This window comes from Syngnathoides biaculeatus, chromosome 14 (genome assembly GCF_019802595.1).
Source record: "Syngnathoides biaculeatus isolate LvHL_M chromosome 14, ASM1980259v1, whole genome shotgun sequence".
In the NCBI taxonomy this organism is placed as follows: domain Eukaryota; kingdom Metazoa; phylum Chordata; class Actinopteri; order Syngnathiformes; family Syngnathidae; genus Syngnathoides; species Syngnathoides biaculeatus.
Window position 1 is genome coordinate 7,596,756 of NC_084653.1, and position 14,529 is coordinate 7,611,284.

A 14,529-nucleotide genomic window follows, 5' to 3' on the forward strand; every position below is an offset into this window, starting at 1 on the left:
GCGGCCTCTGCTAACACTCATTTGCACCACACAAACCACATGGTCGTCTAACGACACATACGGACCTCAACGTCGCCACTATTACAGCTAGCAAGTTTATGTTTGAAATTACATTCAACACTGCATCTTTGGGACTGCACCCGCTTTGTTTGTTAGTTTGAAACTAACTTAAATTAACATTCTAAAAACAAAAACAAAACACTGAAAATATGTGGAGGAGAACAAAATGCGTACCTTACACTCAGGAATCTTACAAACAAGAGGAAGTATTTCCTCCCGCCACATGATAAGTGTGGCTTCAAAATAAACCACGCAGCCTACTTCCTGTGTTTCTCAGATCTTCCACCAACAATTCAACTGCATTTTCCCCCCTACAATGAACATTTTTAAACACACAATTCCTTCTACCATTGATGATGTTTAAAAGAACAAAAAAGAATTAATGGTAGAGAAAGTCCTGACTTTCAAAATAATAGTGCGCTTCCACCTCCTGTTCCTATTATAGCACACAACATCACACCATTACATATGCAGTGACCCGTTTTGATTGGAAACGATTGAAGCTGTGTTGACACGCACACCAACAAAGACGCCTAACTTTAAATGTACTGGTTAAGTTGACTTGTATGTAGTTCACTGAAGTACCAAAACAGGGTTTACCCCATCTCCTTGCAGAGAAAGCAGACGATGCATGAGCTCCCTGTAGATGTGGGCTGGCTCAAATATATTTCATTCCTAAACGGGAACTGTGGACACTGTAAATACCCTGATGCATGCATGTACAAGAATACGACAACCCGGTCTAGTCTGCTTCCTCACATACAGTAATCCCTCGTTTTTCGCAGTTAATTGGGACCAGAACCACCCGGAAAAGTGAAAAACCGTGAAGTAGCGGGGGATGTGTTTATGGGGGACATAGAACATTTAAAATAGTACAGTATTTGTACTTTGTACAAAAATAGGTATTTATTTAAATCTTTAATTGTAAAACCTTATAAGTATAATATAAAGTATTATGAATTTATAATATAAATATAACTTAAAAAAACACTCACTGTATTATATTATTGTATAGTTAACATTCATCACTCGGAGACTTCTGTTGGAGGTGCTGGCGCTGTAGCTTTGAGATGGGGAGTTGTTTTTGTGTGTGTGTGTGGGTACCAGAATGTACTCCACATGCTGCTGTGGATTTACACCAGGAAAACACACACACACCGTACTAAGAGAGTTTTGCATTTGTCTTTTCTTTGACACTTTGTCATGTTCCATAGGGAGTTGTGCAACACCTGCGTCTTTGATGTATAAAGTTGTTACTGAGGAAGTTCAGTCTCAATTTGCACCTGCGTCACTTTCTGTTGTGTTTAAACCCATGTGACGGCAGAAGTGGGCTGCCTGTGTCTGTGATTTTTAAGGCTGTGTTACTAAGGAAGTCCTGGGTCTATATGCGCCCGTTTTGCTTTCTTTGATGTTTACAACTCACGTGATGTCTTTGATATTTAAAGTCATGTAACAAATGGAATTTTGCGTTCAATGAAAAAAAAAATACTGTATGAAACCATTCAGTTGTGTTTTTTTTTACGTTTCAAGTTGTCTTGTAAAAGGAAGTATCTGTCATCTGTATCGCTTTTTATGACTTTTGAAGTCATGTTTCAAATGGAACTTTTGCGGATATGTTTGCTACGCAGAGTTGTGCGTATCATTTTCTTCGATTTAAATTCACATTAGAAATTGAGATTTACATCGATATGTGCATCTAGTTGTGTGTTTCCACAAAATGAGTGGATTCTGAGTAACAACCAGCATCCACTTGCTTCTCTCTTCCAGAGCCAGCTTTGTTTGTGAAAAAGCTGAAGGACGTGTCTGTGGAGAAAGGCCAACCACTGAGGATGGAGTGTTCATACTCTGGAACGCCCAAAATCTCCGTGAGCTGGTTCAAGGAGGGGCAACCGGTGTTTGCATCATACAAATACAACCTGAGTACCACGGAGAGCACCTGCATTCTGGAATGTCTTAGCACAGAGGATAAGGAGGCCGTTGGAAAGTACTCGTGCTGTGTGGCCAATGACGCTGGCAAGGATGAATGCGAGGCTACTGTCACCATCTTGGGTAAATACAGTATGGTCCAGGCAGTGAAACGTTTTTCTCAGAAGCCCCTCATATTCCTCACACCAATTAAGTCCTAACTATCATCCATCCATTTTCTCAGCTGCTTATCTTCACAAGTGTCGCGGGAGTGCTCGAGGCAGGGTATATCCTGAACTGGTTGCCAGCCAATCCCTAACTATCATGTGTGCAGTAATCCCTGGCAGGGTCTGAAATATCCTACATCGCATTGCCAAATGTAACTTAAAATGAGGTCATAATGGACAATATGTGATGCAGGTTTTGAGCTGGTTATTTCTCTGAACACTAAGTGATTGGGTTGAATAAATATGACATAAAACTGTCTCACCAGCCCAACCGAGCCATGCAACTCGCAAAGACTAGTGCTGTGTGATGACATTATGATGTGTTTCATAGTATTATCTTAAAATGTCTATCATGCCTCATAACACCTTAGTGTTGGGTATTTTGACGTGTGGGTAGCATAGGGTGTTGGGGTAGCTACTGTATGTGGCTAACTTGCTATGCTAACGTAGCATCACAGCATTGATTGCATCTCACTCCCAAAGCTACCAAAGATTTAAAATGTTAAACCAGAGTGCACGGTGGATCAGATGGGAAGCGTTGGGCTCAGAGGTCCCGGGTTCAATCCCAGACCTGCCTGTGTGGCGTCTGCCTGTTCTCCCCGTGCCTGCGTGGGTTTTCTCCAGGCACTCCGGTTTCCTCCCACATCCCAAAAACATGCGACATTAATTGGACACTCTACATTGCCACTAGGTGTGATTGTGAGTGTGGCTGTTTGTCTCTATGTGTCCTGCGATTGGCCGGCAACCAGTTCAGGGTGTACCCTGCCTCCTGCCCGTTGACATCTGGGACAGGCTCCGGCATCCCCGCAAACCTCGTGAGGATAAGCGGCTAAGAAAATGGATGGATGTCAAACCAGTGGTTTTTAACCTTGTTGGAGGATCTGAATCCCACATGCATTCAAGGAAACCTTCCTTATTCAGACAGTAAAATATTGTTTCAAATATTTCAAATTCAAAACACTTACAGTATATCTTTTTATTGTGTGCACAGCTTATTATTTTATATGCGGACAAAATGGAGTTAGTCAGTTGCACACAACATCAGTCTGCAAAGTTCAAACCTAACAAAACTACTGTCATTACAGCTACATCTGTACATTATACATGATTAATAATTGTTGTACAGACAATTTTTGGAAAAACAATACAAGTACAAATATAGCAAAATAGAACTACAGATAATTTTGAGTTGAGGGTTTTAATGATTTTTTTTTTTTAGGCCAACTTCGGGGGTGCGCATTGTACTTCAGGACACATTGCACATGAGAAATTACAATATTTCGCACAAGGGATCATTGGCAATTAAACCTCATGAAAATCGCTTGAGAAATCAGCAAGTTAAGATTTATTTCAATATACAGTCGTGGTCAAAGGTTTTGACAATGACACAATTATTGGTTTTCACTAAGTTTGCTGGTTCAGTGTTTTTAGATCCTTTGGTTAGGTCTTACTATGATATACTGAAGTATAGTTACAAGATTTTTTTCAAAACTCTTTTCAAAACATTTTCAAAACTGTGCGCATGGGTTGCACTCCATTATAAAGACAAACTGTATACGGGACAGCTGCAGTGACATCATCACGCTGGCCGCCCACGCAAATATAAAGTAGCCTTTAAACTAATGTGAAAATGTGGTTATTCATAATTTGGTTGGTCAAAATACCTGGAGAGGTACAGTGATGCGATATTATGACTTTTATCCCAGCTAGCTATTTGCCCAGTGCCATAATTTCACAAGTTTCCATTGGATGATAGAAACAACAAATACCTAACACATAAATCTTGCATTTAGCACAGCAACACTGATCACACAAGTGGTTGTCAATCAAGGCAGAAATAATGAAACAATCAAAAGTGCGGTTGCATTTGTCAAAGACCGATGGTGAAAATCAAAGATATGACGAGAATACACGTTTCTACAAGTGCAACCAGGAATTTCAATATAAGTTGCAATGCTTTTACTCAAGCAACCGTAACGATTATTTTGTAAATGTGCAGCACATGAAGAAATACCACATTTTTTTTCTTTACACTAAATAATTGTTTATAAAATGTAATATATCTAACATATATAATCGGGATTTGTTCATCACATTTCTGTAAACCATTGTTTTTATTCATTTATTTCCCATTCTTAGAAAGCAAGAAAAAATATTTTAAAAATGAAAGTAAGTTAATTCTGATATTAGTTTTAACGTGAAAAAATCAATCCGGATAAGAATGCCATGAAGTACCAGACTTATAAGCAGTATCATTAAGAGTAGTAGTATCATTAAATGCTTAATGATATCCATATCCATTCTTCATAATATCCTAAGTATTTAGTGGAACTTTTATTCAAATTACTGCCCAAACCAGCATGTTATAAAATTGCTACACAAATATAAGGAATTGCTATAGAAACATGATTTTGTGTAGCAAATACTGCTATAGAAAAAAAATTGCATTTCAGCTCCTACCTGGTTTATCTTGTGGTTTCTGTTCCAGACCACCTTAGTAATAGATGAAATCTGTGAAATATTGTCTCAGTGTTTATGCTATTATTTTAAATATATGTTGCATTGATTTCATCACCGGCAAATAAAGTTTGCATCTGAGGTGCAAGTATTTTTTTTTTTTTGTCCTTGGGTTCGGCATCCACACTTTCTACACTGCAGTAACTGGAGACTGCGAATGTGAATATGCCTTTTAAAGGCAGGTCTGGTCTGTTGCCAACGTTGTACCTATATACCCAAAGAAGTCTAGTTGAGTAACTGGACTAATTGTACGATTTTGAAAAATAAAAAAGGAATGCATTGAAGTGAACCACCATATAGCAAAGGATGACTGTACCCCTAAATTAAATACCAGGGAACAAAACCAAAATTCAAATGAATGAATTTCCATGTTGAGTGGTATGGTGAATGATTGGTGAGAGCACAGGTGTCAAACTCAAGGCCCGGGGGCCACATCTGGCCCACCACATGACTTTATTTGGCCCACGAAGGCAAATCCTTGGGCGTCAACTTCCATGATACTTGTTAAAATCTGTACTAAAACTTCAAATTGCAATATTTTAAATGATAACGTTGCGCTTTATTAACATTGTTGTTACTTATTATAAACAATGGGTGAAAACCCCATTAGCCTTGATTTCTGATTCCAAAACTAGATCATAAATTTCATGTGTAAATATAATGAGGCAATAAAACAATTTTATGGTTTCACATTCACAACAGCTCCCTGCGGGAAACAATAACAACAATTTTGCCCGTGACAAAAATGAGTTTGACACCCTTGGGTGAGAGTGTCTGCCTCAAAGTTCTGTGGACTGGGGTTCAAATTTCAGCCACGGCCCAGCTTCTGTGAGTTTTCTCCTGGCACTCCGATTTCCTCCCACATCCCAAAAACATGCATTCATTGAAGACTCTAAATTGGTTCGTAGATATGATTGTGATCGTGACTGGTTGTTTGTCTCTTGCAATCAGTTCATGGTGTACCCTGTCTCCGGCCCAAAGACAGCTAGAATAGGCTACAGCGCTTTTGCGTCTCTTCCGAGTATAACTGGCTGGGAAGATGGATTGATGAATGATTTTCAATATTTACCCCCTTGTTGCTAGATAATGGACATTGCATACACTAACAACATGTTGCAAAACAGAAAAGGAGCACAGTTGCAAAACCTAGTGATTTGTTCTAATATTTGCATTTTAACTCCAATGATCAGATGTCAATGATGCACCATATACATTTTATTCACAATGTTCAATGATCTTATGTAATGTATTATGTAACTAAAGCATACAATGTCACACTGTACAGTTTGTTTTATGATTTGACCTTGCTGTTACTTTGCCTTATTTTTAGTCTGCCATCTGTGGTCAGGTTTGCATTGGAATTGAGAATCTGTTCCCAGTTCTCTTGCCCGGTTAAGTAAAGGTTAAATGAAAAAAATTAGATCAACCTAAACTCAAGGTGTGCTAACAACCTAATGTCTGAATCTAGTAATATGCTAATGTGCTAACTTATTAACTTATTTACTTATGTACTAAACCCACACGGTAATGTGTTACATGCTGTTGTGATGTACTCATGCTTTAATGTGCCTCATGTAATTTGTTTATGTGCAACCCACCCATTCTCAATGCGGCTTCTCTTTTTCAACATCATGTGGCACTACTGTCTATCACAGCTGACTTTGGGTGAAAGGCAGACTACACCCTGATCTGGCCTGGGAGGTTGCTGATGCGCTAACATGCTCATTTGCTAATCTGTAGACATGTTAGTGGAAGAAGTGCACATTACCTTGTTAAAATGGGAACAAAAATCAATCCCATCCATTTTCTGTGGTCGCCAGCCAATCTCCACTCAACATCTGGAAACATACAGAAATAGTAGTCGATTGGTGGCCAGTTAATCTCAGGGCACATATTCTTCAGACAAACAGTGGTCTGGTCACCAGTCAATGTCAGGGGACATGTACATAGACAAAATAATAGACTGGTTGCCAGTGAATGACATAGTGCAGAAAAACAATGGACTTGATGCCTGAAATGAGCCGAACATCTTTTGTGAAGGTGGAAGGAAGGGTGCGTTCTCAGAGAAAATTTATATGTGCATGGTTAGGAAGAACATGCAAACTCCACACATGAAGGTTAGAACCCAGATTTTGACCTCAGAACCTCTGAAATGTGAGGCAGACAGCTTGACCAATTGTCCATAGTGCTGGCAGGTTGAAATTTTAAATAAATAATTTCTATGCCCTTATCTTTAATTGGGGTTACGATTATAAGGGGGTCCTTGGGAGGCAAAACAAAACGTTTGTGAAGCACTAACCCTAAAGAACTGGTGGTAGGAGCCTATGGGTCTTGATTTTCTTGCCGCCTGTGTCTTTTCCCTGCAGAGCCACCATACTTCCTTGAGCCCCTAGAACCAATGGAGGTGACATCTGGAGATGCTGTCTGCCTCAAGTGTATATTGGCAGGGACCCCTGAGATCAAAGTGTCTTGGTTTAAAGGGGACGGAAAGGTGCGCTCCAGCCCCACTTGTAGGCTGGAGTATGGCAAAGGTTTGGCCTGCCTCAAACTCAGCAAGGCAACCAAGGCTGATGTGGGCGAGTACACCTGCAAGGCCGAGAACAAGATCGGAATGGCCACCTCCACTTGTCGCCTCAATGTGCAAGGTCAACTACACCGTAATATGCCACAGTCACAACAGTGACTCAGTTTCCAAATCAAGGCTTCACATCTGTTATGTCAATGAGCAGCTTTTCAAAAAGCGCTTTTGTTTTGCTTTCTTTCATTTCAAAGATGCATTTCATAGCTGTTCAAAAGTTGTGCTCGAACGCATGAAAAGATCAGACTGACACTCTCTTCTCTTACTCAGAGGCCAAGACTCCGCCAAGCTTTCCAAAGAAGATCACGAGTCATGAGCAGACATTGGGCTCCGTCGTCCGCTTTGAGTGCCGTGTGGCCGGCTCTTCTCCCCTGGATGTGTCCTGGCTGAAGGACGGAGAGACAGTGGAGGACGGGGATGAATTCTCTGTGCTCTACCGTGACAATACAGCCACGCTGACAATTAACTGCAGCGAGAGGAGGCACGCCGGGGAGTACGCCTGTGTTGCCACCAACAGCGTCGGCTCCGCATCGTGCAGAGCCAAACTCACCCTGCTAGGTCAGTGGCAGGAAATAAGCTACAAAGTACAAAATAAAAAATAAATAAAATAAAGGCCTTGTGACATCCAATCAGGTGTCATTAAGGATGCCGTCCCTCCTTTAACTGGTTATTCATATCAACCACCTCTGAAAACAATCAAAAGAAACTGAACTAAAATCTACAAATTAAAATAATCATTCCTCTTGCTCCAGAGCCCCGCTACCCACCAGTCTTTGACAGGAAGTTGTTACCAGCAAATGCAGTGACACTTGGTGAGAGCTTGGAGCTGGAGTGTCACTTGGCTGGTTCGGCCCCGATGAAGGTAACCTGGTCCAAGGACCGCAAGGCTATCCGGACCGGCGGGAACTACAAGATTCGCTTTGAGGACAACACGGCCCAGCTCAGTGTTTTCAAGGCAGACAAAGGCGACACGGGAATATACTACTGCCATGTCACTAACGATGTTGGGAAGGACTCCTGCTCCTGTGATGTCACAGTTAAAGGTTTTGGAAACTAGTCTTTGTGTCCTCTCCCACTGATTGTTGTATACCCACCCTCATTGATTTTGTGCCCTCTGGTCTTTGCATCACCTTTCTTAGTGTTTATATCCCTGCTCCCCTCATCTTTGAGTCCCAACCCCTTGAATTTCGGATTCCATCCTCTGTGAATCGCAATGCGCTGATCTTCCTGTCACCCCCACTGTCATCTTCGTGCATCTTTAGGTTTCTGTCGTGCTCATTTGATCTTTGTCTCCTATCCCTGTTTTTTTTTCATTAATTCCCCTTGTCTATGTGTTCTGCCACACACAGCCATTGTATCCTGCCCTACTAGGTTTTGTGTCCTGATTCTCTTATCCTCCCACACTCTGTGTCCTTGTATCGCAATCCCCTGTTCTTTCTGTTACACTCACTGTCATCTTTGTGCATATCAACCCCTTTGGCTTGATCCCTCATCTATGTTGCCCTTTGCCCCTGCTTCCTGTCCTGCTGATATTTCTGCGTTTCCAGTCATTACACCGTCACTGTTTTGGATTCCATCCACTGTGTCTTTGTATCGTAATCCCCTGATCTCCCTGTCACACGCACTGTCATCTTGGTCTCTATCACCCCCTTTGGCTTGATCCCTCCTCTTTCTTGCCTTTTGCCCCTGCTTCCTGTCCAGCTATTCTGTCTGCTTGCCCAGTCATTGTACAGCATCTCCTGGTCTTTACATTTTGTTTGCCTGGTCCTTGTGTTTGCACACCACTCGTCTTTGTGCCCTGTCCCCCTTGTCTTGGTTTCTGGTCTCCTAAATCTTGGGATCCCATTCCCCTGGTTGGGGCAAGCCATCAATTGGTCCTTGTGTCCTGGTGAACCTGGTTTTGAGGATCAGTCCTCCTGTTTGTGTCCCCACTTTGTGTCTTCCCGTGATTGTTGCATTGTGTCCCCCTGGTCCTTCTGATTCACCACATCTTTTTTAGTGTCCTGTCCCCCTGTAGTGACCCCCTAACCCGTGGTCTTTGTGTCTCATGACTTGGTGCCCCCGTCTCGTTCCTAGAGCGGAAGAATCCCCCTATATTCACCAGAAAGCCATCTGAGCAGTTGGAGGATGTCGAAGGCCGCCTGGTAAAGATCGAAGCCCGAGTATCCGGATCCCAGCCTATGTCCGTTTTCTGGCTGAAGGATGGTGCTGACATTTCAAGCTCTGAAGATTATGACCAAAGCTTTAAGAGTAACTTGGCCGTGCTTTGCATCAAGAGCAGCCGATGTGAGCACAGTGGACAATACACCTGCCGAGTGACCAATGAGGCAGGAACGGCTGAGTGTGACGTCACCATCAAAATTTCCGGTCAGTTCATCTTTGCCACAAGATAGAGGAAGTCTTAACCATTGAATAGTTACTACTGCCTTATCAGGATTTCCACACACTGTAGTTTTCAGGCAGACCTTGCTTCTCTTCTCATCTTTATTCTTTGGTAGTCGTGAATTGGGTCTTGGGTCGTGGCCATTGCTCTTGAAACCAGTCCCTACTTCTGCTCAAACATGATCTGTGCAGTTTAAAGATACAACTTTTAGTATATGTGTACGTTGTTGAAATTGCTGTAGTGGGATATGGGAAAAGAAAGCTTTCAATTGTATTCTTGGGATTCACTCATACTGGAATAGGAGTCAAACATCTACTGGATGCTTAACCTTAAATTAAAAAATATAATTTCACCCTATGCTGGTGACCAAAGTTAACATCACTCCTAAACCTGTGATGGTTACGTATGTTTCGCGACCAAAACTAGAAAACAGGTTTGTAAAGTGAGTGACTCACCAAAGTGACTGAGATTCCAAGTCAAGGTTTCACATCTTTCACGACAGTGAGAAGCTATTCAAAATATGCTTGTTTTTATTTGGTGTGGGTTTTTTCATATTAAAGGTGATTTGAATATGTAATCAAAAGTTGTTGTCTATTTCATGAATGGATCAGCTGCCCCGATTGACACTATCTTCCCTTCTTCAGAGGCCAAGACTCCGCCGAGCTTTCTTACAAAGATCACGAGCTTTCAGCAGACATTGGGTTCTGCTGTCCGCTTTGAGTGCCGTGTGGCCGGGTCGTCTCCCCTGGACGTTTCCTGGCTGAAGGACGGCGAGCCAGTGCAGGACGGGGATGAATTCTCAGTGCTCTACCGTGACAATGCAGCCACGCTGACAATTAACCGCAGCGAGATGAGGCACGCCGGGGAGTATGCCTGTGTTGCCACCAACAGCGTCGGCTCCACATCGTGCAAAGCCAAGCTCACCCTGCTAGGTCAGTGGCAGTAAATTTACAAAGTACAATAAATAAATAAATACATAAATAAACACATAAATAAATAAAGGTCCTGTGACATCCAATCAGGTGTCATTGAGTGTGTTGCCCCTCCTTTAAATGGTTATTTATAACAACCACCTTTTCTATCACCTTAGAGCCTCGGTACCCACCAATCTTTGAAAGGAAGTTGTTGGCAGCACATGCAGTGATGGTGGGTGAGGGTTTGGAGCTGGAGTGTCACTTGACTGGTTCAGCCCCAATGAAGGTGACCTGGTCCAAGGACCACAAGGATATCCGGAGTGGCGGGAACTACAAAATCCATTTGGAGAACAACACGGCCCAGCTCAGCATTTTCAAGGCAGACAAAGCGGACACGGGAACATACTTCTGTGAGGTCACTAACGATGTTGGGAAGGACTCCTGCTCCTGTGATGTCACAGTCAACGGTATCAGAAACTAGTCTTTTTGTCCTGTCCAACTGTTTTTTGTGTACCTGCCCTCATTGACTTCATGACCTCTGGTCTTTGCAACGTGTTTCTCAGTGTTTGTGTCCCAGCTCCCCTCATCTTTGAGTGCCAAACCCTTGGATTTTGGACTCCATCCTCTGTCTTTGTGTTGCAATCCCCTGATCTTCCTGTCACACCCACTGTCATCTTCGACTTTCTATCCTGGTCATTTGATCTTTATTTCCTATCCCTCTGTTTTTTTTTTTCGTTTTTTTATCGGATACCCATATATATGTGTTCTGCCCCACACAGTCTTTGTATCTTGCCCTCAAAGTTTTTGTGTCCTGATTTTCTTTTCTCCCATCCTCAGTGTCTTTTTATTGTAATACCCTGGTCTTTCTGTCACTCCCACTGTCATCTTTGTGCATATCACCCCCTTTGGCTTGATCCCTCCTCTTTCTTGCCCTTTGCCCCTGCTTCCTGTCCAGCTATTCTCTCTGTTTGCCCAGTCATTGTACAGCATCTCCTGGTCTTTACATTTTGTTTGCCTGGTCCTTGTGTTTGCACACCACTCGTCTTTGTGCCCTGTCCCCCTTGTCTTAGTTTCTGGTCTCCTAAATCTTGGGATCCCATTCCCCTGGTTGGGGCAAGCCATCAATTGGTCCTTGTGTCCTGGTGAACCTGGTTTTGAGGATCAGTCCTCCTGTTTGTGTCCCCACTTTGTCTCTTCCCATGATTGTTGCATTGTGTCCCCCTGGTCCTTCTGGCTCACCACATTGTTTTTAGTGTCCCGTCCCCTTGTAGTGACCCACTGCCCCGTGGTCTTTGCATCTCATGACTTGATGGCCCCATCTCATTCCTAGAGCGCAAGAGTCCTCCAATATTCACCAGAAAGCCATCTGAGCAGTTGGAGGACGTCGAGGGGCGCCTAGTAAAGATCGAAGCTCGAGTATCCGGATCCCAGCCCATGTCCGTTTTCTGGCTGAAGGATGGTGCTGACATTTCGAGCTCTGAAGATTATGACCAAAGCTTTAAGAGTAACTTGGGCGTGCTTTGCATCAAGAACAGCCGATGTGAGCACAGTGGACAATACACCTGCCGAGTGACCAATGAGGCAGGAACGGCTCAGTGTGACGTCACCATCAAAATTTCCGGTCAGTTCATCTTTGCCACAAGATAGAGGAAGTCTTAACCATTGAATAGTTACTACTGCCTTATCAGGATTTCCACATACTGTAGTTTTCAGGCAGACCTTGCTTCTCTTCTCATCTTTATTCTTTGGTAGTAGTGAATTGGGTCTTGGGTTGTGGCCATTGCTCTTGAAACCAGTCCCTACTTCTGCTCAAACATGATCTGTGCAGTTTAAAGATACAACTTTTAGTATAAGTGTATATTGTTGAAATTGCTGTAGTGGGATATGGGAAAAGAAAGCTTTCAATTATATTCTTGGGATGCACTCATACTGGAATAGGAGTCAGACATCTGCTGGATGCTTAACCTGTAAATTAAAAAACATAATTTCACCCTATGCTGGTGACCAACGTTAACATCACACCTAAACCTGTAATGGTTACGTATGTTTCGTGACCAAAATTAGAAAACAGGTTTGCACAGTGAGTGACTCCCTAAAGTGACTGAGATTCCAAGTCAAGTTTTCACATCTGTCATGACAGTGGGTAGCTATTTAACTGGTTATTTACAACAACCACCCATTCTATCGCCTCAGAGCCCCGGTACCCACCAGTCTTCGACAGGAAGTTATTGGCAGCACATACAGTGATGGTGGGTGAGAGCTTGGATCTGGAGTGTCACCTGACTGGTTCAGCCCCGATGAAGGTGACCTGGTCCAAGGACCACAAGGATATCCGGAGTGGTGGGAACTACAATATCCGCTTTGAGGACAACACAGCCCAGCTCAGCATTTTTAAGGCAGACAAAGGCAACACTGGAATATACTCCTGCCATGTCACTAACGATGTTGGGAAGGACTCCTGCTCTTGTGACGTCATAGTCAACGGTATCAGAAACTTGTCTTTGTGTCCTGTCCCACTGGTTTTTGTTTACCTGCCCTCATTGACTTCGTGCCCTCTAGTCTTTGCATTGTGTTTCTTGGTGTTTGTGTCCTTTCTCCCCTCATCTTTGAGTGCCAACCCCTTGGATTTTGGATTCCATTCTCTGTGTGTTTTTATTGTAATCCCTTGACCTTCCTGTCACACCCACTGTCATTTTCGTGCATCTTTGGCTTTCTGCCCTGTTCTGCCCCACACAATCTTTGTATCCTGCCCTCCTAGTTTTTATGTCCTGATTTTCTTATCCTCCTATCCTCTGTGTCATCTTTGTGCACATCACCCCTTTCGCTTGATCCCTCATCTTTGTTTCCCGATCCCCCTGCTTCCTGTCCGTCTGACCTTGCTGCTTTTTCAGTCATTGGACACAGTCTCCTGGTCTTTACATTTTTGTTGCCTGGTCCTTGTGTTCCACACCACTCCTCATTGTGCCCTGTCCCCCGTGTCTTGGTTTCTGGTCTCCTAAATCTTGGCATCCCATTCCCCTGGTTGGGGCAAGTCATCTCTTTGTCTTTGTGTCCTGGTGGACCTGGTCTTTATGAACAGTCCTCGTCTTTGTCTCCCAACTCTGTGTCTTCCCCTGAATTTTGGATTCTGCCCCTGGTCCTTCTCGCTCACCACTCCGTTTTTAATTTCCCGTCCCCCTGTACTAACCCCCTACCTTGTGGTCTTTGCGTTTCATGACCTGGTACCTCTGTGGTCCCTAGAGCGCAAGAATCCTCCGATATTCACCAGAAAGCCATCTGCGCAGTTGGAGGACGTCGTTGGCCACCTGGTAAAGATCGAGGCCCGGGTAGCCGGATCCCAGCCCATGTCCGTTGTCTGGCTGAAGGACGCTGCTGACATCTCGAGCTCTGACGATTTTGACCAAAGCTTCAAGAGTAACTTGGCTGTGCTTTTTATAAAGAGCAGCCGGTGTGAGCACAGTGGAAAGTATATCTGCCGAGCGACCAATGAGGCAGGAACGGCTGAGTGTGACGTCACCATCAAAATTTCCGGTCAGTTACGTTTACCACAAAATAGAGGAAGTCTTAACAATTGTCACTGCTGCCTTTTTAGGATTGCCACATCCTGTAGTTTCCAGGCAGACCACGCTTCTCTTCTCTTATTCTTTCGTGGCGGTGAATTGGATCTTGTGTCATGGCCATTGTCCTTGAAACCAGTCCCTACTTCTGCCCAAAGCATGAGCTGTGCAGTTTAGAAATACAACTTTTACAATGAGTGTACATTGTTGAAATTGCTGTAGTGGGATGTGGAGGGGGGAAAAAAAGCTTTCAGTTATATTTTTTTGCGTGCACTGCATACTGGAATAGAAATAGTCAAACATCTGCTGGATGCTTAACCTGTAAATTTAAAACAGTAATAGCTCCCTTTACTGGTGACCAAAGTTAACATTACACCTAAACCTGTGA

General features: G+C 43.2%; 1 protein-coding gene across 1 annotated transcript in view; it reads left to right on the plus strand.

The window, feature by feature from the left end:
- The window catches only part of ttn.2 (titin, tandem duplicate 2), a 281,273-nt gene that overhangs the window by 84,767 nt on the left and 181,977 nt on the right, over positions 1-14,529 (plus strand). Inside the window, exons 71-78 of the mRNA XM_061840871.1 lie at positions 1,828-2,109; positions 7,076-7,354; positions 7,558-7,845; positions 8,040-8,330; positions 9,364-9,654; positions 10,315-10,602; positions 10,761-11,051; positions 13,825-14,115. Of these exons, the coding sequence (XP_061696855.1) occupies positions 1,828-2,109; positions 7,076-7,354; positions 7,558-7,845; positions 8,040-8,330; positions 9,364-9,654; positions 10,315-10,602; positions 10,761-11,051; positions 13,825-14,115 (2,301 nt within the window). The remainder of the gene's footprint in view (positions 1-1,827; positions 2,110-7,075; positions 7,355-7,557; positions 7,846-8,039; positions 8,331-9,363; positions 9,655-10,314; positions 10,603-10,760; positions 11,052-13,824; positions 14,116-14,529) is intronic.